The sequence below is a fragment of the Eretmochelys imbricata genome, chromosome 10, assembly GCF_965152235.1.
Source record: "Eretmochelys imbricata isolate rEreImb1 chromosome 10, rEreImb1.hap1, whole genome shotgun sequence".
NCBI classification, from domain to species: Eukaryota; Metazoa; Chordata; order Testudines; family Cheloniidae; genus Eretmochelys; species Eretmochelys imbricata.
The window spans coordinates 8943449-8965703 of record NC_135581.1 but is presented as its reverse complement, the minus strand read 5'-3'; the positions used below and the strand labels follow the sequence as shown (position 1 = coordinate 8965703).

The 22255-nt window shown below is 41.8% G+C and overlaps 1 protein-coding gene across 2 annotated transcripts; it reads left to right on the top strand.

The window, feature by feature from the left end:
- The first annotated feature begins 906 nt into the window (after nucleotides 1-906).
- ARPC1A (actin related protein 2/3 complex subunit 1A) lies at nucleotides 907-22056 on the top strand. 2 transcript variants are annotated; one of them, XM_077828203.1, is made up of 11 exons: nucleotides 907-1092; nucleotides 3320-3442; nucleotides 4548-4653; nucleotides 5355-5459; nucleotides 8300-8522; nucleotides 11384-11491; nucleotides 14755-14967; nucleotides 17363-17438; nucleotides 17638-17831; nucleotides 18913-19003; nucleotides 21688-22056. In XM_077828203.1, exons 3-11 carry the CDS (start codon nucleotides 4590-4592, stop codon nucleotides 21724-21726), a joined length of 1113 nt encoding a protein of 370 aa, XP_077684329.1. In that variant the 5' UTR covers nucleotides 907-1092; nucleotides 3320-3442; nucleotides 4548-4589; the 3' UTR covers nucleotides 21727-22056. The 2 variants fall into 2 exon arrangements, with proteins under 2 accessions (XP_077684329.1, XP_077684327.1); XM_077828201.1 differs by lacking the exon at nucleotides 3320-3442.
- The last annotated feature ends 199 nt before the right edge of the window (nucleotides 22057-22255 follow it).

Here is a 22255-nt window from a genome sequence, read left to right as displayed (position 1 = left end):
CTCTGTAACTTATCTGGCTCAGCTGCTTTAACCCATCTGCCAGTGAAAATCATTTTGTAAATGTAATACTGTATTTAAATGCAATTTCAATCCTGTTATGTAATATTTAGTTGACCTAGTTACATATCTTTAATCTGTACAACTCAACTAGTTTTATAAGCAGACCAATAAGAACTCCAATGATTGCATATTGCAAAGAATCGCTCTAATCTTCCCATCGCTCCACTCAGACTTGTCCTTTCTCTACTACGTTGCCAGTTTTACAAGTGCTGCCTTTTATAAATACGATGGTGTTACCTAGAGGATAGAACAGGAGACCGGGACTCTGGAGAGCTGAGTTCTACTCTTGCTCCGCCACTGGCCCACTAGATGAACTTGGGCAAGTCACTTAACTCCTTTGTGCCTCAGTTTTCCCATCTGTAGAATAGGGGTAACTATGACAGCCCGATTTGATTTATAACATTACTCCCTAGCTTTTACACAGCTCTTTTCATCAGTAGATCTCGAAGCACTTGACAAAGGAGGTCAGAATTCCCACCCAGCTGCTGGATCAGCCAGATCCTGCTTAACTGACAGGTGCTGCCACAAACCACAGCGCGCAGCTGAGCCCCACCCTCGGGAGACACCTCAGGGACTAGCTCTGCACAGAATCACTAACCAACAGCAGTACGCATGTGTAACTTTCCCCTTCAGGACTGATCACTGCGCATGTACAGCTCTCCCCTTCAAGCTGGCGACACTGCGCATGCTCCATCCTATCTCCTCCTCCTCCCCCCCCCCGACCCCCGCCATTGTGTAGAAGAGCTCGCACCTCAACACGCTTCGGTTCTACGCGCAGGCGCAGAGTGAGGAGCCGCTCCCAGCCCGTGCGCAGGCAAGCGTAGGGGCAGGAACTCACCCCGCCCCGATTGTGTGCGCAGGCGCAGTGAGAGGAGCGGCTCCCGGCCCGGGCGCAGACTCGGAGGCTGTTTCCTGGATCGCTTGTCAGTGCCGGGCCCGCCGGCCGCTCCCTCTCTCGCCGCCCGGAGCGGAGTCGCGTTGACTGACCAGAGTCCGCGAGTCCCGCTCCGCTGCCTCCTCCCCTCCCCCCAGGTAAGTGCCGGGCCCGCCTGGGGACCCCGGGTCCTTCATCTCCCCCCCCGGGGGGGCTCGGCCCTTCCTGGGCCCCTCCCCTCAGCGGGTGGGGGGTACCTGGGCCCCGCCCCCTTCCCTCACGCCGAGGGGCGGGAACCCCTCCCCACCCATTCTCCGCACCGGGGGGCGGGGTGAAGGGGGGGTGTCCGGCTGTTCCTAGAACCGGGGGGGGGCCGGCGGCGAGAGCAGCCGCTCACCCCTCGCGGGGGGGGGCACGGCACGGACCGGACCTGTCCTGTCCCCGCGCCACCGCCGTGTCCCCGCCTGGGGCTGATCCCTCCTACCCAGCGACGTGCGGGGCTCCCCACACATCTGAGAGCAGCCGGGCGGGGGCAGGGGCCCGCCAGAGCCCCTCCTGCCGGCCCTCCAAGGTCTAGGGCGAGCCCCGCGCCCCAGTCGTGACAGCCTGGGCCGGGGTCGGAAACGGCGTCTCTGTTTAGAAGGCGGGCGGCAGCCTGGGCCGGTCGCCCCGGCTGTAAGGAGCTAGCCCCGCGCCGGAGCAACCCAGACCGATTCGGAGGGGATGACAGTAGCAGGAGGCGGTGAACTGCAGACACTTAGCTTCCCTTCCAGATGTTGCAGATGATTTATTGTGATCTGAAAGGAGATGGATGGGGGTTAAAAAAATCTCTGCCTTTTTAGCACTGTATCTGGATTCTGGGGCAGTATTCCTGCTATGTGTGTGTTGGGGATAGCCCCATAACATGTTCATCCTGTCTTGGTTAGGGAATGAGAGCAGCCTAACACCCCTTCTTCACCCCATTATCTCGCTCCCCTCCCTGCCACCCATGAAAAAGGAAGCTGGTACTGTACAGAAAGATAAAATTCCCGTCTTGATACTGTAAAGCAAGGATTATTACTCTGCAGCTGTAAATTAATTAGATATATTAGGCCAAGTACCTAGATAACAAGGTTAACTGGGGCTATCTATTTCCTGTGGGGGATTCTCAGGTTGGTCTGGCAGTGAGAGTTGAAGATATTGATGATTGAGAACTGCACTGAATACCTATCAGTAATATCAAAGGGCCGACTTCACTAAAGTATGGATTAGCGTCTTTGTCCTGCAATGAGCTGTTTGGTGATTAGGAAGGGTTTGACTGAAAATTGTACTGATTTTTTTTGACTCTCTTAAAAATGAAGGTTAGGAAAAGGATAGTGCAGTTATCAAATGTGTGGCTGAGAGGTATTCATTTTTGAGAACATCTGTCCCCAGCATTGCTCTGTAGTGATTAGTTGGTCCTCCAAAACAGAATACTGTCACTTTATAAAGCTGAAGGGAGATCTAATGTCTGTTTTATTAATACCATTATTGCACTAGAGAAACCCAGTCATTTGGAAAGAATGGATGATACCTTTTATCTAGATTCATGGAATGGGCATTTTAGATTAATACTGGATATGAGGGAATCTTTCTAAGGTGAACTAGAGCTGTTTTCATGTATGAGCATCTATTTTTGATACCAACTTGCTGTTTAGTGTGAAGCTTAGAAGTAAAATCTGTGGACTAGATGTTATAAAGACTGGAGTGTGTCCCCAACATGTAGCGCTTGTGTGGGAAAGTAGCAGGATTGTGTTAGAAACCGTGTTTTGAAATAACTATACTCTTTGGATTTTGGAAAATTTTCTACATTTTATTTCTGAAAGAGTAGAAAGGGCTGAGCCATCCTTGTTGGTGGAACATCTCTTCAATTTTTCCTGTATATGGAAATTTACTGCCACTGAGCGTTGGCGTGCACTAAAACAAGAAGATGATAAAAAGAAGTTACAGGCATTTTGTTTAGATTAACAAATGGAATTTCAAATCATGGCTGTTCCAGGTCAGAGGTAACTCAAATCCCTTTTAATTAAGGAAACGATGATATAACACTTTGGTAGGACCGGATAAAACCTCTCCAATAATAGGAGATTTATTTGATTTACCCAAATATGGGTGTTAGAAGAACAAGCAATCAGGTGTCAGTTTAAAATTATATCACCTTGACCTTAGTTAAAAGTTTAAATACTGTTTTTCTCAAAATGCACTTTAAGAAGTACACTGATATATAATTGTATTTGTTTCCTTAAGTGTAAGGTAATGACGTGGGGACAGTACTTAAGTTTAAAAAAAAAAGTCTCCAAAAATATTGGTGGTGTTGGAATGCTGTATCATTTGTTAAACTACTGTGATTCCATTTGCTAAATTCAGTAAGGAGTTGCTCATCTTCCATTCGCTCCTGAGTTTCTGTTGGGTTCTGTTCATTTCCTGTTTGCATCTGAATTCCTACCTTGCCTTGCAATCTCCACCCTCGGCTAACATGGCCATACTTGGGTATGTTGTAATTTCAGATTATAATGGGTGTGTGTGTTTTAGAATGACATCACTGTGTTTGTTTTTTTCTTTTAGATGCATGTAGGAAAAAAGCTTTTTCCTGGACTATTATAAATTGATCCTTGGATATGAAATTTAGTAGGCATATGTGTGGGGATTGGCAAATACAAATTATATGTACTGAGCTGTATATAGTTTGATGACTACAGGTGTTTTTAAACTGCTGCAGTGTTATCTTCCACCCATTTATGCTGCAGCGTCTTTATACTTTTGACAGCTGTGCGGGTGGAACGTATAGAGTCTCAGATTGTACTATATTATACAGTTGTGTGGTTACTCACTAACACAACTTTGGTTGCAGAACCCGGTGGCATCTGTTTTAATGCAGATACAAATTATGGAATACTAAACTTTTTTAAAATAGTATATTTACAGATTAGAATATTTTTATGTTTTAGTGTTCAGTTTTCATGAAAAAATTCTGTAATCCAAAAATGTATAGCTAATTAGAAGTAATTTCTTTTTGGGATTAATCAAGTGAATAATTTATCACATAACAAATGTGTCAGTAGACTGTAGTTAAGTTTCAGTGGAATGTGTGTGTTTAATATTAAAATGACACTTTCAACATTTAAAAAAAAATATTCCTGGAATCATCTTAATGCTGCCATTGAGCCTTGATATTGCAGGGGACTTTGATCAGTTTATTGAAATATCCCTCTAAATAGAGAGCTTTTTAAAAAGCAACATTCTATATCTATGTAGAATTATTTAGCTTTGTTAGAAGACTTTTCATAAGTCAGGGAAAGCCTGTCTCACTCGTATGTGTGAAGAAACACTAAGAAGCGATAATTTGCAATTAGCTGTATTAAGAATGAGAAGACAAAATAAGTCTGCATACCATAGTGAATGGGTGCTTTATAAATTCATGAGATAGCAAAGGTGACCTTTGTAAGCATCCATACTGTTGTTGAACTAGTTATGATGTTGTGTAAATATGCTATAGTATTTGACTGAAACAACCCTAGTAAGTAATGCCTAAGACTATAGCTTTGTGTAATTATCAAATTTAAAGCATTGATTTTTCAACTCTTATTCCTTTCAGTTTTTTCACTGGTTAAAACACTAAGAATATTCTTTATTCAGAATGTCTCTACATCAGTTTTTATTAGAACCAATCACCTGCCATGCCTGGAACAGAGATCGTACTCGTAAGTACCAAATTAATTATCTTTTTCCCCTTTGATTGGTATTTTGTACATGCTACAGAACCATATTCTTACAGAAAGGTGACCCAGAACTTTGAAAAGAAGAAAACAATCCAGTACAGCAACAATTACAAGACCATATCAAATACCTAGTGCTCCTCACTGAGCGCTCCCCTAAAAACGGCAAAATGTGCTGCAATAGTGATAGTCTTCGAAATTCCGTACTAGGACATTGGGTATACGGGAAACTAGAGTCTTAGAAGTGTTTAGCTGCAGTGCCCAAAAGGAAAAAACTTGATTGAAATGGGCATCATCACTTGCAACATGACTTCCCGTTACCCTCGCTCTTAACCCTCTTTTCCATGCCCCAAATCCAGCCTTTTTTGTACCCTAGTTTCTCCCCACCCATTTTGGATTATAACCTTCAGAATCTCTTTTCTTCTTTGGAGACTGTTGAATACTGAACATCATACAGCTCTAAAGTTCTTCACAGCTTCTCCAGATAAGAAATGCCCTACAATGTGTTCTGGACTTTGGGATTAAGTCTCTTTAGTCCAGACTCTGCATTCCCAATGAGATTGTATCCACCTGTGTACGCATTTTGAAACTGAAAAATACAGACTTGATTCGGAAAGATATGCTGTTCTAAAGCTTTTGTCATTAAAAATAATCTCACTTACTAATGGATTCATTCCCTTTGCCAGAGATTGCCATTAGCCCTAATAACCATGAAGTTCACATCTATAAGAAGAGTGGGAACCAGTGGGTAAAAGCTCATGAGCTGAAGGAACACAATGGACACATTACAGGTAAGTGAATATGCAGAGTTTGACAACATAGTTATAGAAAGTGATTCAACGTGCTTTTAAGAAGCAGTCTGACAAACAGAGTAAGAAATCTGTAAGTGATGAATAGATGATCCAGCCTTTGTATAGGTTGGCACTCTCACTTTATGTTGAGCTTTGCAGTATTTTCCTGGACCACATAAAGCAAATGCGGGGAAGCAAAGCATTGATTTCCAAACACTTCCATTAAGTAGCTACCATATTAAGTTCAAGGTTGTAAAAAGTAGTAGTGTCCTGTTCCTGTGACTTTAAAAACAATCTTTACTGAGAGAGCAGGAATAATTTTTTCAACTTTACAAATAAGCCAATTTTGTCATGATTTTTCTCTGGTCATACTTTGCGTTCCATCTTTATTGCTAGTTTTAGTAAGCAAACTTCAGCAAGTATATATGACTCTGCTATACTGGTATGTGGCTTTTGATATCTATAGATATATTTGCTGGGGATTAAACAAGCAGTTTGTGTTTAAGCAGGTTGGCATCAGTTAATTTCTTCCTTTCTCCTCTTTGATATGCTTGTAATACAGTGTGTCTTTGTGTAAAGAGCAGTGGGTTGCCATTATAAACCCCGGTGATGGGACAGGGTCTTCAGGACTCCGTTTTACAAGATAAAACGTGAAAAGGAAGATAATGCAAAACAGTTTTACCAAAAGTCCTTTGTATTCTGGGAAAATCTAGAGCTCATTTCTACAGCAAGGTCTTGGTTTTCGTGCCAGAATAGAAATTCTGCAGCAGCTGAGTTTAATTTTAAAAGTTGGGGTGGGGGGGGTAGGGGAGTTAATTAATATAACAATACAGTATTCTTTAATGATAAAATTCAGTTTATTTTAATCTGTTTTTGCATTTACAGTTTGTACTGTCTCTCATATGTCTGTATTGAGAATTCAGTATTGTATTTGTATTAGTGAGGGAAAACTAGACGTTGTGGGTTTTGGTGGCTGGGTAGCAGGACGTTGAGGATTTTGGCATCCAGGGAGATGTGGTAGAGATTTACAGTGCTCACTTTTAAGTTACCATGTTTTGGTTTCAGAGTGAACGCTCACTGGAGATAAATGGTACTGTTCACATTGTGAGTTATTGTTTCAGGCTGTCTACAGATTCAGGAAGACATACCACTGCATGGGTTTTACTCATTTTATATTTTAACACTTTCTTTGCAACCATAATGGCTAGAAATCTTTGTTAACTAAAGCTTAGATACTGATGCACAATTCTGGGGTAAATTCCACTTGTGTGAATTCTTGGAATTCACGGGTCCCTGGCTTTAACGCAGAAGCTTAGTTAATATAATTTTCAGGATCCAAAATTAAAATGTAGGAATGGTAAGATTACCAAAACATGAGTCACCCCGGTAGTGTGTATAAAATGGGAGTGTCCTGCATTAGCCTTTTAAACAAAATTACTTGGTGCTTTTTTGAAAAGGTTTCTATTCTCTAACAAAGGAAACTAGTTAAAATCAACATTTGCCCTGTCCACCAGTATTGTGGGCTGATATCAGTCCACTAAATGGACAGAAGCCTCTGCTTGTACTACAAGGTTTTGTGGGAACTTTGCCAAATTACCTGCTCCTCGTTGGCAAGCACAGCAGTTTACACTCTTGCATGCTGACCTAACCGCTTAGCCTGGTTGAATGTACAAAAGACTTGTCATCCCCAAAGGTGTTCCTCAGCATTTTAGTTGCACCTGTTGCCACTAGCAAGAAGACATACATCACCTAATTGGGCAACATTTTGGTGTTCATTACAGAAGTCAATGTTGCATACCACTGCCACTTGAAAATGCCAGGTGCTATGCGGCGTTTAAAGCTTACCAAGTCTTGACACTTGCGGTATTTTAACATTAAGAAACCTATTTTTATAATAGGCCAGAAATGAATTGTAGAATAAACGTTGCATCTAAAAATATTAGGTATCAGATTCTGCCATATTTTTCCACTGTAATTCTATTTTTGAATCTTTCATGTTGTTTTTTTTAATTGGCATGCTCAAGGAATTTTTTTTTTTAGTACTAGAGTAGTGATGTTATGCAAGGTCTACATATATTTTTGGGGCAGGGGGAGACTAATGATAGCAGACTGACTCAAAAAGAAAGCTGCTGAGGAAAGAAATAGGAAATAACTCTGTTCTGAATATTTCCAGTTGAGAACATCCATCATTGCATAGGAAAGACAGAAAGCTGCGGCAAGCTTGTCAAAGGGATGTTTTATACTATCTTTTTCTGACATTTATTTGCTGCTTTGCATTGAAATTGATGTATTTTTGGCTGATGGCACAGCGTAAGTCTGCATGACACAGACATAAATATTGTATTCCTACATAAAAACTGATAGAAATGTTAGAACAAAGCTAAAAACTACTACTGTCTAAAGTTTTAGACCATGACTGTGTAGTTTGGCGCAGCAAAGTAAACAACTATGCTAGAAGTTTAGGCGAAGTTTTAGAAGTACTGCGTCTTTAGCTATTGAAGTAATAAGCTTCTTGCAGAAATCAGAATTGGGATCCAGAAGAGGGGGTGGAGGAAGAGGGCGGTAGCCATTCTGCTACAAATGGGCGAGCTTTCAAAGCAGTCTTCCTTATCACACAGTCTATGTTCCAATAAAATCTATCAGTAAGAGGGATTTGGAGAGGGAAGTCAGGAGCAGTAAAGCTTTACAATAGTCACGGAATGAGTGGTGGCTGAAGACATCATTGGTATCTGTCTTCATGGCAAAGGGCAATAGCTGATGTCTCCATTCTGGGTTGCTATACAGTAAACAGGGATTCACAAGAAAGAAAATGTGATATTAATAGAAGGTCTAAATTGCAGGTATTGATTGGGCTCCCAAGAGCGACCGCATTGTAACTTGTGGTGCAGACCGCAATGCCTACGTCTGGAGTCAGAAAGACGGCGTGTGGAAGCCAACTCTAGTGATTCTGAGAATTAATCGCGCGGCCACCTTTGTGAAGTGGTCTCCTTTGGAGAATAAATTTGCTGTAGGAAGTGGAGCTCGACTCATATCTGTGTGCTACTTTGAGTCTGAAAATGACTGGTGAGCCGTTTAAACTTGATGATTTCCATTAAGGCAAATCCATGAGGCAATACATTGTCTTGGTTCTGTACTCCATAGTGTATTTTATAATGCAGCTAATGGACCATAGATGTGCTTTAATTGCTGAGTTTTTATCTTTTTTATTGAGGTTTTCTTAGAGTGTCAAAGCTGTAAAGGGTACATGTTATTCATGTGATTTAATCATGCAGTTCTCATTAATATTAATATGTAGCTAAATCCTTGGACAGTGCCCTGAAAATGTATTTCTAACACTTATAGTAGAACCTCAGAGCTATGAACACTGCAGTAATGGAGGTTGTTCGTAACTCCAAAATGTTTGTAACTCTGCACAAAACGTTATGGTTTGTTCTTTCAAAAGCTTACAACTGAACATTGATTTAATACAGCTTTGAAACTTTATTATGTAGAAGAAAAATGCTGCTTTTAACCATCTTAATTTAAATGAAACAAGCACAGAAACAGTCTCCTTACCTTCTCAAATCTTTTTTTAAACTTTCCCTTTTTTTTTAAATAGTTTACGTTGAACACAGTATTGTACTGTTTGCTTTTTTTATTTTTCTGCTGCTGACTGCATATGTCCGGTTCCAAATGAGGTGTGTGTTTGACTGGTAGTTTTCAACTCTGGTGCTCATAACTCTGAGGTTTTACTCTACGTCTATTTAAACCTTTATTTTCATACTCCACTACCTGATTTCTGACAGGTTTAATGGGTTTTCTCAAATATTTGGTGTTCTTTCTTCTCCTACCTCTTTCAAAAGTGCCTGAATTTCTTTTATAACTAACTATCGCCTGGGACTTGGCTCATTTACCGAATAGGTTTTTTGGTATAATAGTCTTTGTGGTTGACACACAAACCATCTCAATACTAATTCACCAAGATTCTGAAGTGGTTTGGGTAAATGTTGTATAGGGCTTCAGAAATGGAGCCCCATATCTTTCCCAAATATGACATCAAATGGTCATGGCACGGCTCAGGTTTGGCCCAGTTACTCCATCATGGGGCGTAGGGAAGGCGTTTTGGCTAAATTTGAGCACTGTGGCCTGGCCCAGAGAGGGGAACCAGACCCATTTGATGAGGGACCATTGTAGGGTGATTGCGGGGCAGGCTCTCTATGCGCCCACGCACACATGGCAGGGTCCAACCGCCTGGTATGGATAAAACAAAATACCCTGAAATTCCCCGAAAGGAGAGAATTTCACAGGTTTCTGTAGTTTTTATTTTTTAGTCATATACCATCTGAAACATAACCATTCAAAACAAATGTATTGCATAAGCGAAGAACTTACATTTAATAAATCTCTTCTGTTTGGTGTGTAAAGAAACAAGTGGTCTACCAGACACTCAGAAATGGAGTGGGTGACCATACTTGAACCTGACAGCATCAAACAATGTATAACCATTAGCACTTCCATGTCTCTTACAAGATGAGTGAGACACATGCGACTTTTCATTAGCATTTACACTAGGCCAAAGCCACAGCACTTGGGCGGGCTAGAAAACATTGCATTTTAAGATAGATTTACAAACATGGACTGAATGGTACCTCGTCCTTATTTGCATAATCCTCCATCTTTAGAGAGTCTTTTTTACTCAGTTACAGGCTAAGAACTTGCTCCCAAGTCACAATATTTAGATGGAAAAAGCTTTGTTTTGCTATTGCTGTTATTTGTGGCTTAAATGCGGCATTTAATTGATCTGTATTTTGTAATCTTCTGAATAACCTGTGAAAATTTCCATGCAATATGAGTTTATAAAACTTTCATAAATTTTACCATAAAATATAAAGAACAGAAAAGTTGATAAGCTGCAGAAAACACTTTAAAGCTCGCTGCAAAAAAAAACATGCATTCAGAATGTTGTACAAAGAAAATAATACTGCTCAACTTAGTATTATGATTCCGCAATGTTTTCTTGTTCTTAGGGCATATAAAAGAGGAAAATGACAGCATCAAAATCAAGTTAATGAGCTCAAGGTCAGAGTAGTCAATCTGGTATATTAAAGTGTTTCCAAAAATTGATTTCAAAAGGGCATAGGATCCAAATGCTTATCTGATCAGAATAGTAGTTTCTTTGTTTTAATTGTTGATGCCGGCTGACGAATTTCAAGGGGCTGTGAGCTCTATGAATTGTATTGGAGGTTTTGCAATCATCAGTACTTTCTGAAATGAATTTACAAAATCTCGACTAGATGGAGTAAGGTAGAAGAAAGGAGCAAAAAGAGAATAACTAGTTGAATTCTTCTCTAAAAAGTTCAGCTGATCAGTGTCTCAAAAAACCTACATAGCGCTAGCTGAAAAGTAAAGAGAATACATATATCTGATAGAATAGAGGTATATATTACAAGTGTTGCATTTTAATGTACTGTCACTGTGGGGTAATAAGAGGGCTGGAGTTCCATCCATGATGTCTAGAACCATTTATTTTCTGGTAAGAATTGGGACAGGGGGAGTCAGGGGGGAAAGAGATAGCTCAGTGATTTGAGCATTGGCCTGCTAAACCCAGGGTTGTGAGTTCAATCCTTGAGGGGACCATTTAGGGATCTAGGGCAAAAATTGGGGATTGGTCCTGCTTTGAGCAAAGGGTTGGACTAGATGACCTCCTGAGGTCCCTTCCAACCCTGATATTCTATGATTCCATGATAGGGGCAGATTTAACAGTAATGATGATTGAATGGGCCATCTGTACTTCAGTCTTCTCTTCCTTTACATGTCAAGTTGGAATGTTTCCAGTCACTTGCACTGAGATTTGATGTGTTGGAGTCATATACTGCGGGATATTTGGCGCTTTAATGGTAAGCAAATGGTTCTCAGTAAATGCGTTTTATTTCCTGGTATTTTAGGTGGGTGAGCAAACACATTAAAAAGCCTATTCGCTCCACTGTCCTAAGTCTGGACTGGCACCCCAATAATGTCTTGCTGGCTGCAGGATCCTGTGACTTCAAATGCAGGTGAGAGTAAATAAAGCATTTGCAAGTTGATTTGGGTTACTGATTTAAATCAGTCAGCAGTAAGAATGTGCTAATCCTGTGTACATTGTCAAATAGCAACCCATCACGTACTAATGTATTTATTTAGAAAAATAAAATAAAGCCTTGACAGACTACTGAATCTGTGCCACTACACATGTACACAGGGCTTTGGATTTTTAGCATGTATCCACTAAAAAGTCAGTGTTACTTTCATAAAGCAGTGTTTACTTATTAATACTGCTTCAGCTATGCAGGTACCTAATGGTCAGTTCCGTGCTGCTCCTAATATGAAATCAAAGCCTGTCAAGCACCATATTTTATATGAAACAGACCTTTGGCCATTGTTAGCATGAGGTTGGAAGACTTGGCAGCTGCTCAGTGCAGATAGATTCCTGCTACCTGCACAGCATCCCATTAAAGTCATGGGGTGCAGTGCACTGGTCCATCCATGTGGCTCAGCTTGCAGGATCTGGGCCCAGATAGGTAATTTTCTACATGGTGATTTCACTATATTCTTTTTTTTATTTTAAACACTTTTGCTTTGCACAATAGCGAGAATTTCCCTTCCTTCTGCTTAAAATAAATGTAGGATTTTGCTTTATGCTACAGGGGAAGTATTTAGGCTTAAAAATAAGGTCTGTGTACTCAAAGTGTCTACTAGTATAAATGCTAGGCTCAAACATTACATTTCCTCGTCTAAAATAAGATGTAAATCTGAAGTCTGGAGCACTTGGTCATTTGATATCTCATGGCACTTTTCACATGAGGAGAGGTGTTCTGACCAAAGCCCAGTTTGTTTAAATTGGATAGGGTATATATCTTCACTTCATGCCCTAAACAGTTGACTTTTGTGAACTGTTCTTTCACCCCTCCAGAAGAGACTGCATTTGAGTTGTGTGAAAGGTTCCTTCTGTATATGGTTTTTAAAGCATTTTGCAACCCTGTGAGATGAAAGGTGCTGTTTAAATGTGAGGTTTTTTATATTAATGTCAGTTTCTTTGGACTTGTAATTATTTTTTTGTCCTGGTATTTTTCTCTAACACCTCTTATGTGGAGAGAATCTCATGCAAGGTTTTTCTTTTGACTGCTGCTGAGAAGCTGGAATTGATTACCTTATAATGCCTTGTTGTGTCTAATCATCCCTTATTGAAGAATCTTATTGAAGATATGGATATGCAAGAAATTCCCAAACATAGGTTGAATCAAGTTCCCAGGATTTCCTTAGAACAGAACAATGAATCATGGAAGATTAATATTCTCGTTTCATGTACTTCCTACTGGAAAACTTGTTCTGCCCTGCATTTCATTCCACTGGAAATGGTCCATTCTGAAATGTGAATCTTTCTATTACAATATTTAGGAGGCATTTATTATTTAAAGTTTGCATTGCAGGATGGACCATTTAATACCAATTACAACTCTGATCAGAGAGAGGAACGGTTCTTTATGAAGATGCGTCAGAGGAAGAAATGTCCATCTCAGTTCACATTTCCAAATCTTACTTTTATTGTCTGCGAATAACCTATTTCTGAATGTTAGGAGAAATGTCTTTCTCTGCTGAAGGGTGAATACAGATCTCTGGAATTCTTTTTCCAGGCGAATGTTCAGTTATATACTAGAGGTTATAAAGACAACTGGTCTTTTAGCACATCTGTACCGATAGCTGGTTCTGGAAAGTTATTAAATGGCCAAAATCGGTAGTAGCTAGCAGTGTACATCACTTCAACAAGCAGGAGATGTGCTGATAAAAATCCAGGGCAAGAGGTGCTGCTGGTTGATAGTTATTTAATTGGATTTAAGATGGCTGGCTTTGATAATCCATAGGGCCTCTTCCTTTAACTTTATCTCTCTCTTAGAGTATAGCTACAAGCACTATGTAGGGGAGTTTTTTATACTGTAGCTGGAACAACATCACTGGAAATAAAGGCCATATTCTAGTGCTCTTTGAATGTGGAGACTTTCAAGCAGAGAGATGGCTTTAGTTCTAAAAATTGAATGGTTCAGAAAGAAATCTCAGCAAATGAAAAGCTTTCTTCAATCACCAGTCATCTCCCAGTCGTCTTGCTACGTGGGACTGATTTATTCTTGCCTTGTATCAAAGACTGCTGCTGCTTTTAACATTTGTCCTATTTCCATATATTAACTGAGATGTCCTTCTGGATTCTTATAAAGGGCTCTTAAATTTAAGCCTACCAATAACACAGTCCTTCTGCCAACTTCTGTTTTAAACTGACCAGGCTGGTTGAACTCATGTTTACAATTTAGAATTCTCTGGTAGCCATATTAACATAGCTGCAGTTAAGGCTTTTTTTCTGTTCTATATTTGTCGGCTTTACTGAAGACGTTTGTGTTCTTCAAAGCGTATGTGGAACAATGTGCCCCACACATGCAAAGTTTAAAAAATATTCCCATAAGCTCACTTTAAAAAAAAAAAAAAAAATTCCTCTGCATTTTTGATCTTGAGCATGATCAGTTGATCACTGCTGCTGTTCTACTGAAATGTTTAAGTATTTGTACTATGGTGTGGTTCAAATGGAAGAACATTCTTGCTCACTGGATTAACTGCTGCTGTTAATCCTATGCCTGTGACATCATAATAACTTCCAGGATAGCAGTTATGGTTGCCATATTGTGCCACTCCTGAATCTCGCAAAAGGAATCTGATTATATGGGGAGACTTTTTATTTAACACATTTTGATAAATAGCTGTGCTGGGAAAAGAGATGCAGAAAAATAGTGACCGTTTAATATGTTTTGATACACTCTTCCAGCAGTTAGTCTGAATGTGATAGTCTCTCTTTCCAAAGCTCAATCTAGAGAATGGGTATCTTTGTAAGGATTTGTGTTAGCTGGCTATTACATATTGCACTTCTCAGATTCTCTCCTAGCTTTGATTGTCAGGGTTGTTAGTACTGTGAAAGGAAGAAACAAAAATCTTAATGCAACAGGGGATTTTTGTAAGTGCAGTATACATTTCCATGGCCAGCCTCTGGCAAAAAGGAAAGAGACAGAAGGTTGCATTTGCGAGAAGAAGGCTGTGTACGTTTTATGCATAATGCTGCTGAGTGCTGATGTTTTCCCACAGCACACAGAAGTCTGCTGTCAAAGGAAGCTCAAAAAATGGCGCTTTAGCATGGCATAATTAATGGAGCGTCTGTCCTGGTGACTCTAATGTGAGATTTTTATGCAGTTAAAGTGTCTGGTTTTCTTTCCATTATCATTTTGATGTTTTTTATTTGCAGAGTGTTTTCTGCTTACATTAAGGAAGTGGATGAAAAGCCAGCCAGCACACCATGGGGCTCAAAGATGCCCTTTGGGCAGCTGATGTCAGAGTTTGGTGGTGCTGGAAGTGGGGGATGGGTGCACAGCGTCAGTTTTTCTGCCAGTGGTAACCGCCTAGCCTGGGTCAGCCATGATAGTACCGTGTCAGTTGCTGATGCCTCAAAAAATATGATGTAAGTATTTTCTTTTTATTTGTGATTTATTAGCCCTGTGATACTAGGAGGGAAGGGCAAGCATGGCATGTGGAATGTTGTGTTGGCAACAAGGAAGAACAAAGCTGGTATTTCCAGAAGTGTTGTGTCCGGCTCGTACAAGCAGTGCATTTAAAGTTTAGAAGACTTGTGTCTCTGAGGCCTATTCAAGTAGGCTCTTGGAAATTTTGGATAAATAAGACCAATCTGGAGTAAATTAATGATTTTTGAAAGAACAGTTTTGTTTTTGAAACTGTGTGTTTTGTTCTGCTATTAGTAAACTACATTCTCCTGTAGAATAGCTACAGGAGACTTCTGTGAGAGCATGTCCAGTTCTTCTACATCTCTAGTACCTGATTTGATAGTGTTAACTATGGACTGGAGAATAAACTGTTTATTCCATGAAATCTCAATTCCACACCTGTCCTCTTTACCATCTTACTTGTTGCAAAGTTTTAAATTATATCCTCCAACCATGGTAGAAATATTTTACTACCCTCCTGTACTCCCCCGCCCTCCCCCCTTCTCCTGATTTAAACACAGTATACAAGTACAACCTCTCTTCTCTTGGGAATGGGGAGAGGTGACATTGTTCCAGGGATGTAGGGAGAGGAGAGGGCCATCTGAGCACAGCTGTGTTTAATTGTGACACACACAGATCTGGTGAGAAATGCAGAATGTATACTTAGCTAGAGAGAGATCATTAAATAATACAGATGATCTAGGGCCATCTTTGAAATCCTGGCCTGTTCGTTAATTCCCTTAGTATTGTTGTAATAACTAGAATGATGAGATCATTTAGTATTGATATAAATGCCCAGCTATTGTATCTTAAAAGGATGCAGCCAAGTACTTTAAGTACTGGAGTGTTTTACGTTATTTTTGTAACCTTATTGAGACCTCGCTTTTTGTCTTATCAAGCAGAAAAGGCCCAAATTGGTAATTATCAGTATTGCTGGAATGTGTAATCTTTTTAAATGTGTGTCATCACTTGTGTACAGAATGCTCTATAAGGTCAGCATATAGCCAGGAATAATTTTCTGGTTAATGACTGGTTTAGGAGTAGCAGCCGTGTTAGTCTGTATCTGTAAAAAGAACAGGAGTACTTGTGGCACCTTAGAGACTACAATACCCACCTGCTGAAGTGAAAAAACAGATTGACAGAGCCAGAAGAGTACCCAGAAGTCACTTACTACAGGACAGGCCCAACAAAGAAAATAACAGAACGCCACTAGCTGTCACCTTCAGCCCCCAACTAAAACCTCTCCAACGCATCATCAAAGATTTACAACCTGTCCTGAAAAATGATCCCTCACTCTCACAGATCGTGGGAGACAGACCAGTCCTCGCTTACAGACAGCCCCTCAACCTGAAGCAAATACTCTCCAGCAACCACACAACAAAAACACTAACCCAGGAACTTATCCTTGCAACAAAGCCCAATGCCAATTCTGTCCACATATTTATTCAAGTGACACCATAATAGGACCTAATCACATTAGCCACGCCATCAGGGGCTCGTTCACCTGCACATCTACCAATGTGATATATGCCGTCAGGTGCCAGCAATGCCCCTCTGCCATGTACATTGGCCAAATCTGACAGTCTCTACGCAAAAGAATAAATGGACACAAATCTGATATCAGGAATCATAACATTCAAAAACCGGTAGGAGAACACTTCAGCCTCTCTGGCCACTCAGTAAAAGGCTTAAGGATGGCAATTCTGCAACAGAAAAGCTTCAAAAACAGACTCAAACTGCTGAGCTTGAATTAATATGCAAACTAGATACCATTAACTTGGGTTTGAATAGAGATTGGGAGTGGCTGGGTCATTACACACATTGAAGCTATTTCCCCATGTTAAGTATCCTCACACCTTCTCGTCAACTGTCTAAATGGGCCATCTTGATTATCACTAGAAAAGTTTTTTTTTTTCTCCTGCTGATGCTCATCTTAACTAATTTGCCTCTTACACTTTGTATGGCAACTTCCACCTTCTCTGTAGGTGCCACGAGTACTCCTGTTCTTTTTTCTGGTTAATGGCTCCCTCTGCTGCCTGCTCAGCAGCACAGTATAAACTACTGTAGAATTTTTATAAACATTGACTATTGTCTCTTCTTTAATTTCTTGGGGACATGGCACAGGAATTAAAATAAAAATAGATTTCACAGGGCATTTGCACTAAGCTATAATTACTTTCATGTAAGTCACAATCTACTTGGATCACTTGAAGGCAGCATATTACAGTAATTGGGCTATACTAGCTTGTGTACTAGTAGCACTGTCTGAGAATGGGCCCTTTTGTCGTATTCTCTTGAAACAAAAGATAAGAGGTTTCAGTGAGTCCCTTCTTTAACAATTGTTCTTGTGTCTAGGGTTTCACAGCTGAAAACAGAGTACCTCCCATTCCTGAGTGTGTCATTTGTCTCTGAGAACAGCGTTGTGGCAGCTGTAAGTGTCTCTTCTTTCCCCTTGTAGAATGTTGTATGTGTTATCCTCTCATTGAAGCACTACATTGTGAAGTTAGTCAATAATAAAATACCTCTTCAGAAGCACCAGCATGAGCTGTTCAGCAGAGTGCGGTATAAAAAGCAAAGGTGCTGCTCTTAATTAGCTAGATTTTTTTTGCCTTAATGATGTCTTGTTGCAGGGCCATGATTGCTGCCCAATGCTCTTTAACTGTGATGATCGTGGCTCGCTGACCTTCGTTTCCAAACTAGACATTCCAAAGCAGAGCATTCAGCGCAATATTTCTGCCATGGAACGCTTCCGCAACATGGACAAGAGAGCCACTACAGAGGATCGTAACACTGCATTGGAGACGCTGCATCAAAACAGCATCACGTGAGTGCCACAGCGCTCAGGACATGTGACAAGGAGAGCTCCCTTGCACCTTATATATTCCAGGACATATCTGAGACCCTTCAACCTTGGATTTCCCTTATCAGAAAACTTACCCTTTCACTGACAGTTGCTTATTCCTGGTGTTTCATAGAAAGGCAAGAATGCTTTGCCCCAGGGACCTGGCCAATTTAACAATTTTGTGCATAGATGTTAGCTGTTGGAAAGGGAGATATGGAATTCCTTCCTGACCCCTTCGGCTGTTGTCTGATGCCATGAATAAGGAGATTTAATTGCTCCAGTTTTTTCTGGAACCTGATAAAAGATAATCATTAACATTGATAGTTACACATGTTATCTCCCTTTGCTTCTGGGTAAAGTTGTGTTTAATGTGTTTCATAATTCAGACCTGAACAGACACTGTATAACCAGGACTTGACACTTACCAAAGCCACTAAATCCAGTGAGCAGAATTCACCTGAAAAACTAATTCTCCTTGCACCCTCATGTTCAAAAATTTATTTCAGTATTTATTACTCTTCTGGAATGAGCGAATACAAGTTAATCATGTGAGATGTTCCTCTGTGTTTGCCCCAGTACTCCATGTGCACAAAATACACTAACACTTCTAAAGTAAAGTTGGGGTCTCTTTAAATGATAAGCTTTTTATAATAGTGCTGGATGACCTTCCCGGTCTGCCTTGGAGGCTGCTTACCAAGTTCTTACACTGGCAGAAAGACTTCACCATTCTTACTCCTTGAAGATGCATGAGGTGGGGTTGTGTTTTGAAATCTTCACTTGATAGCACAACCAATGAAAGATGGAGGGGTTTCAAGCAGACTCTCCGGCATCCTCCAAATATGATGCTTGCTTTATTCTTTCTCAAGTGGCATACTGAAAATCGTGTGGAAAGTACACATTACAATCACGTCACTCTTCCAATGGGAGAATAGGGATTGAACCTTCTGCAGTTCTTACAAAGCCAGTAATATCCAGTGCTTTAAAGTCTACTTAACCATGTCTCCACTGTTTGTGGCCCGCTGGTATTCTGAGCTCGCTTACAGCTGTCACTCTCTGTTTTCAGCCAAGTGTCTATTTATGAGGTAGACAAGCGAGATTGTCGTAAGTTCTGCACCACTGGTATTGATGGAGCAATGACCATCTGGGATTTCAAGGTATGTATTTACTACTTTGCTTATGAGTAAGGCTACGATTATGTCACGGAAGTCACGGAGTCTGTGACTTCCAAAGACCTCCCTGACATTTTCTGCTTCAGCCCCTGGGCTGCAGAGCTGGAGCTGTCAGCCAGGGGGCCCTAGAGATCTCAGCTGTGGGGCCCCCGCAGCTCCCAGCCACTGTGCAGGGCAGTCCCCCTCCCTCACCCCCCCCATGTTCCCTCTAATTTTTCCCACCCGTTTGCAGAGAATTTTCTTATGTGCACCAACATGAAGGTGATGTGTGACACATCACCTCCATATTGGTGCACATAAGAAAATTTGTGTGGTGGGGGTGGGGCCAAGGGGTTTTGAGTGTGGGAGGGGGCTCAGGGCTGGAGCAGAGGGTTGAGGTGCAGGGGTGTGAGGGCTCCGGATGGGGGTGTGGGCTCTGAGGTGGGGCCGGGGATGAGGGGGTGTGGGCCAGGGATGAGGGGCTCAGGGCTGGGGCAGAGGGTTGGGTGCACAAGGGTGCGGCGGGGAGAGAAGCAACGGGGCTTGGGGGGGAGAGGCACCTCTCCCCCCCACGGGAGCTCTGGGGCTGGGGCTGCAGGATAGGCGTCTCTACCCCAGCCCCAGCAGGTCCAGGCTGGGGCTGGGCTGCTCCGGGATGGGTCAGGCCAGTCCGGGCCACGTTGCCCCGGCCCCAGCAGGTCCGGGCCGCAGGCTGAGTTGGGGCCGGGGGAGGGGCGCCCCAGCAGGTCCCGGGTGGGTTCCCTGAGCACCTGTGCCGTGCTAAATAGGCTGTCGTGCGGCCGCGCTGCTTACAGGGAGCTTAGGCCCCACAGCTCCCAGCTGTTGGTCTGGAGCGCCAAGCCGCTGTGGGGGGCCCCTGCAGGCGTCTCCCCGCCCTGGAGCTCTGAGCTGCGGCGGGGCCCTCTCAGCCGGCACGGGGAGCTCCTATCCGTGAAGGGCGGCCCCCGGAGCTCCCAGCCACCGCAGGCAGCGGGGGACCTGGAGTTCTGAGCGGCAGCTGGGGGTCCCGCAGCTCCCAGCCGCGAGTCCTGGAGCTCCGGCCTCCGCAGGCAGCAGGGCCGCTGCAGCTCCCAGCTGCTCTGAGCAGCAGCAGTGGGTGCTGGCTCCCCCATTCCCCATTTTGTCACAGCTCATTTTAGTAAAAGTCAGGGACAGATCACAGGCTTCTGTGAATTTTTGTTTATTGCCCATGACCTGTCTGTGATTTTTTTTCTGAAAATAACCACGACAAAATCTTAGCCTTATGTGTGAACTGTCTGTGACTTGTTAATCTCTGGATATCAGGACCTGGGATTCAGCCCTAATGTAAATTGTATTCGCATTAGGGAATCTAGACTGGATATTTAGGACTGTTAGTGAACTCTTTAGAGAGGACAGATCCAAGACTCAACATAATCACAGATGTATTTGCTCAGCAGATGGTACTAATCCAGACTAATTTTTTAATGGGATCATTTAGGTCCGTGTAGGAATCCTGTTAATCCTCTTCTTCCTCCTCCAATCCCCTTCTTCTCTTTTTTTTTTTTTTTTTTGAGTCACAACCATGCTGGCTCAGGAGACCAGAATCATCACTGCATCAATGAAAGGGACTCTGGCCCAGGTCTACAAAGGTGTTTAGGCTTATAACTTCAATTGAAATCAATGGAAGTTAGGAACCTAAATACCTTTGTGCACCTGGGCCACTGTTGCCTTTTCTCCATCTTTTAGGGACTGAGCTTGAGAGACTTTCTTGACTATATTTTTTTAAATGTAGCAAAAAAGCATCTAACATGAGGTCCAAAATACATGGAAGTTCAAACCAAAAGCCTAAATGGATTTAAATGTGCAAATGATTCTAGGCTGACTTTTTACTAGGTTCATCTTGATGTCAAAACAGACTAGGTCATTCATCCTGGAAACTAGGATTTATAGTTCAAAATTCCAGCACAAGACCTCACAGAGTACCGCTTGACACTCCTATGGCAGGGTGCCCTACTTGGTGCTTTAAAAACCCCAGCCATAATTGGGATATAATTAGGATCTAAGGATCCAACTTTGTGAAAGCTATTTTTCCATATGTACACCTATGCGTGCCCTATTCTCGACGCAAAGTCTCAGAATTTCCTCCAGACCAGATTGCATGTGTTGGTGCAGATTGGCCAGCAGGTGTCTCTGTAGACCCCCCGACTCTTCTGTTGAGCTCTGGAATACAGTAGAACCTCAGGAATGGAGGTTGGTCGTAACTCTAAGAAAACGTTATGGTCTTTCAAACGTTTACAACTGAATATTGACTTAATACAGCTTTAAACTTTACGATGCAGAAGTGTTCCCTTTATTTTTTAGTAGTTTATGTTTAACACTGTACTGCACTGTATTTGCTTTTTTTATTTATTTTTTCCCATCTCTGCTACTGCCTGATTGCATACTTCTGTTTCTAAATGAGGTGCGTGGTTGACCAGTCAGTTTGTAACTCTGGTGGTATACTGTACACAGTTTTTGTAAGAGAACAGTTGGTTGCTTTATAATCTGGTAGCACGTACCAGCCCCAACCAGTGTTTGGGCCAAGTTAGGGAGCTGGACCTGTCTCATGTTTCATCTGTTTTGTTCTATCACTTAGTTTTGCAGTAGGGGTTGACTGTGTTTGACACAAGATACTGTAGTACTTACTAATAAATGTTTTCTCTCTCAAGACCTTAGAGTCCTCTATCCAAGGTCTACGAATCATGTAAAGATGGATCTCCATTATCTAGCATGACAGACTGCTTGACAGCATGCATCTCCAGCATCCACACAGACCTGAAAAGGGATGAGTAAGCTGGATCATTTGGAAGCACTGAGAAGATATGGCTTGGCAGATTTTCTTTTAAATACATACATGGTGAAATGTGTTGGTTTCAAAATCAGCTGTGATTGTGTCTCTTTCGTTTTGATTGGTTGTTTCATTCAGTTCTTTACCAAAGCTGCTCCATTAGTAGTATATTGCGGGAAGTTATGGATCACTAACTTAAAAGGGGAATTTTATGTAAATTGTCTGCTAGAAATAAAAGATACAGAATGTGTTCGTAGCTTTTTCCTTGTTAATGATGATCTAATCAGTAGTGAGTGCATGGGAAAGGAAAAAACCTTTAATGTGCCGTCCTGTATCAAGGGGAGGAAGTTCGTCTTCTCAGCTAAAAGCTCTTCACAAGCTCAAGAGTGAGGATAAATCCAACCAGACTTCTTCTGAAGGAAGAGCCTGGTCATGGAAAGCTGGAATGA